Source organism: Arachis duranensis, chromosome 8 (assembly GCF_000817695.3).
Source record: "Arachis duranensis cultivar V14167 chromosome 8, aradu.V14167.gnm2.J7QH, whole genome shotgun sequence".
Classification (NCBI taxonomy): Eukaryota; Viridiplantae; Streptophyta; class Magnoliopsida; order Fabales; family Fabaceae; genus Arachis; species Arachis duranensis.
In genome coordinates, this window is record NC_029779.3 from 4,277,736 (window position 1) to 4,281,608 (window position 3,873).

At 36.5% G+C, this 3,873-nt stretch overlaps 1 protein-coding gene across 1 annotated transcript; it reads left to right on the forward strand.

Moving 5' to 3' along the window:
* Positions 1–234: 234 nt before the first annotated feature.
* LOC107460264 (RING-H2 finger protein ATL80) lies at positions 235–1,202 on the forward strand. The gene has a single exon (XM_016078614.3). The coding sequence runs from the start codon at positions 330–332 to the stop codon at positions 903–905; it is 576 nt and encodes a 191-aa protein (XP_015934100.1). The 5' UTR covers positions 235–329; the 3' UTR covers positions 906–1,202.
* Positions 1,203–3,873: the final 2,671 nt, after the last annotated feature.

The window sequence follows — 3,873 nt, forward strand, 5'->3', positions numbered from 1 at the left end:
ATTCATATTATTTAAAATAATCATTATTTTCCTAACATTTTCCTATATTTATTTACCTATAAAAAATTTATATTTACTTTTGTCCATTCTTCCTGAATTAGTTAAGAGATTAATTTTGTCAAAGAAAGCATGCGAAAGATAGAAGTTAGAAATGAAATGCCAGCTGCAGTGATAATAAAGGAGAAAAAGAAGAGTGGGACCAGTAGTTGTTACTTATAAGAGTTATAGTGCTAATCCCACGCAAACGAAAACCCAAACCCAAACTTCTACAAATCAATCTCTCACTCTCTCTCTTTGAGAATTGAGACAGAAACCAAAACACCAAGCACATGACTCGTCCCTTGAGAATTTTAGGCGAGCGCAACTCGTCAACCACCGACAACGCCCCCTCCGTCGTCGACTCCGACTTCGTCGTCATCCTCGCCGCCCTCATCTGCGCTCTCATCTGCGTTCTCGGACTGGTCGCTGTAGCTCGCTGCGCTTGTCTCCGCCGCCTCCGCCTCTCATCCTCCTCCGCCGCCGCTACTCCCTCGCTTCCCGCAGCTGCCAACAAAGGTGTCAAGAAGAAGGTACTCAGCTCTCTCCCCAAGGTCACCGCCACAGTCGAGTCGGCTGGCAAGTTCTCCGACTGCGCGATCTGCCTGGCGGAGTTCGCAGCCGGAGATGAGATCCGAGTGCTGCCTCAGTGTGGCCACGGCTTCCACGTGTCGTGTATCGACGCGTGGCTGAGGTCGCATTCATCGTGTCCATCGTGCCGTCAGATTCTGGTGGTTCCGAGATGCAACAAGTGCGGTGGTTTTCCAGCACCCGCGAGCTCGAGCACCACCGCCACCGCCTCTCAGCCACCGGAATCGGATTCCACATTCAAGGTAAGCGGCGATCATGCCAATAGGTTTTTACCTTAGCTTCATCCTTTTCTCCAATTTCTTTTTCCTAATCATGTTCATATTTATGTGTATTCTATCTATAAAATTTAGTAATTCAATTCCGTGTGTAATAGGCTAATAGCACTGTAGGATTAATTACTTAGGATTGTAAATAGCATCATCAGCTGAATTATTATTGCATTTGTATTTTGTGCTTTCGCATGTAAGAAAGTAGCACTGCTTATTTGCATAGGGTAGATCAACCCGCTTGAATTTGGTTACTGTAATTTATGATTTGATTGAAAGGGAGAAACGAAATCGTATAATTGTTTGTTACTTAGACAAGGGATATATATATATATATGTCGGTAATACTATTATCAAAATAGGAAAAGTGTGGTAAACAAATGGACGGCATGATCATATTTCTGAATTGAATGCATCTGGATCGGGAATCTTCCGAGCTCTGCAGTTGCCAGGAGGGAAAAGGAGTGGAGAAAAGAATTTTGGGACCCTCTCCAAAGCTTTATTTTTGTGCTTTCCAGGATCCTACCCTAGACAAAGTCACTCCCACTAACATGATGTTGACACTTTAATAATGTAATGCAATGTCAAATAGCCTCCTGCAAAATGCACTGTCATTATTGGATTTACACAATTATGTTGGTTTATACATGGAGAGACCCTTTTTCTCCCTTGGTGTTGGTAACACATGCACACAAGTATCATGAAACCACTAATAATAAAACCTTGTTGATAAAGGGAGTGTCTTATTGATGCGTTTGGGATTCTTGTGATGCATTCATTGCCTTGCCATATACGACACTTTGAAGGAGTCAAGTAGTCAACAAAGGCACAAACACAGCTCAATTCGCAATGTGATGTCCTGGTTGTTGTAGAAGACCTCTCTGAAATGAATGCCCACAAAGTCAATTCCAAACAAGAACATTCTCAAGTGGTATTTCAGTGCTAAATCCACCACCACTACACCAAATACACTTTTAAGTTGACTCTACAAGTGAACAATTGAAAATTCTTATTTAGTCACGTTGTGATGTTTCGAACCAGTGTACAAGACATTGTCCCGTTTCTCCACCATGATGAAACCTATAAAGTTTACCCGCTCTTGACACGTCTAAATTTATAAAAACAAAATTTATAATAATAATAAAATAAAATCGCCATCATACTTTAATTTAATTATTTTCGGGCCACTACATGGCGATCGTGAGATTAAAGATGTGAAAGTTACATTCAGGATCAATCCCACTACAATACATTGCTTTTGTCTTTTTCCCATCCCTGAACATGATCTAGGACATAAAGTCCTTCCAGTATGATTTGCAACAAGATCTAAAAAATATTTTCCTTTATTTCTTTATCACGTGTAGGATTTCTTATGATTTGATTACTGCACAAATTCGTCTAGACCAACCATGAAGGCAACAATGAAGCCTTTTGTAGTGATGTTATTTCTCTTGTTATTGAATTTATAAAGGTACAACTGTATTATGAATTATATTAGTGCATATAACCTATTTCGAACCTGTTTTCATAAAAATCACAAATATTATAATGTATGACTACAAAAAAGGTAGAGCCATATATGGTAATAGATGGGTGTATAATTTAATAACTAAATGAAGCAAATTTGTCCTAACCAAAATCCAGTGATGTTAAAGAGAAGTTGAATTCCCACTTGTAGTCAATAATTAAATAATTGGGACAGGAAATGGAGCTTAATATTCTAAGATGCTAGATATCATTAAATATGCTCCTTGACTTTTGGCTAAAAGTGATTCCAATTTCCATTGCAAGGTTTTATTTCTTGTCCTTACCTAACTATAGAGATGGTGTTCCATTTCCATTAGTAATAACCATACATTTTGCTGCTTTTATTTTATTATCATTACCTTGTTAATTTCTAATCAAAGCCATGTTTTGTTTCCGTTTTCTTCAAATTCATTGGATATAAAATAAGATTCTGTTTAGGGATGTATGTTAAGATCTATGATGCACGGATATCGACACAGACACGGTACATAACATGATACGAGACACGTCGATATACGAATTTTAAAATCTTATAACACATGGAGATACGCTTACATATAAAATATAAAGTATTTTTTAGATAAATTATAATGATATTTTGATATTTTATTGATATTAAAATATAAATTAATTTTTTAATTATTTTTAATATTTTATTTTAATTATATAAAATATTTAAAATATATTTTTTTTTTATATTATTTCTAAATTTATTTCAGCAATAACGTTAAGAATAAAGCTATATACGCTGGCACGTGATTGTATTTAAGTGTGTCTGAAAAATAATTTTTTATTTTTTTATTAAGACAGGGTTGGACATATTAGATACACGTGTCGAACGAATATCGCGTCCTACATGTGTCTGATACGCGGACACAAAATTCAGTAAAGTACCCATGCTTCACAGACTAAAATTATTATTAGTAAAATTTTTATTATTTTAATAAATATGTAACAAAATTATTAGAAACTTAAATTTATATATTTTGTATAAAAAAATTTTTTAATCGACAACTTTAGTATATTAACTTAATCCTATAAAACATCTGAAATACGGGTGTCATAACAAAACAAGAATCTCACCTTCATAAGCATAAAGTAAGTGCTCCATCCTTTTTGCCAAATAAATAATAACAATAAGAGTGGCGTCTTTATGCTAATGTTATGGAAGAGAAAGAGGGGAGGGGGAGGGGGGAAGCATCCCACATTCCCACTCTCATGTTATGCCACCTTAGAGAACCCTGCCTTTGTATCATGTCTTCTACGTCATGCTAAATAAGTAAACTTCACGTGATAGAGAGTTCTCCCACCCAATATAGCCTAGTTTCTTTAGGTTGGATTTTGTCCTGGACTTGGGGTGGTTGTAGCAGCTAGCTTCCCAAGTAGCTTGTTGGTTAGAAGCTTGCACTTTAACTCAAGTGAGCTTGGTTCAAAGCTGGCAGCTTGGCACTAC

Excerpts from the sequence above, each read along its gene's own strand:
- LOC107460264 (XM_016078614.3), top strand. The coding sequence starts at position 330 with ATGACTCGTCCCTTGAGAATTTTAGGCGAGCGCAACTCGTCAACCACC.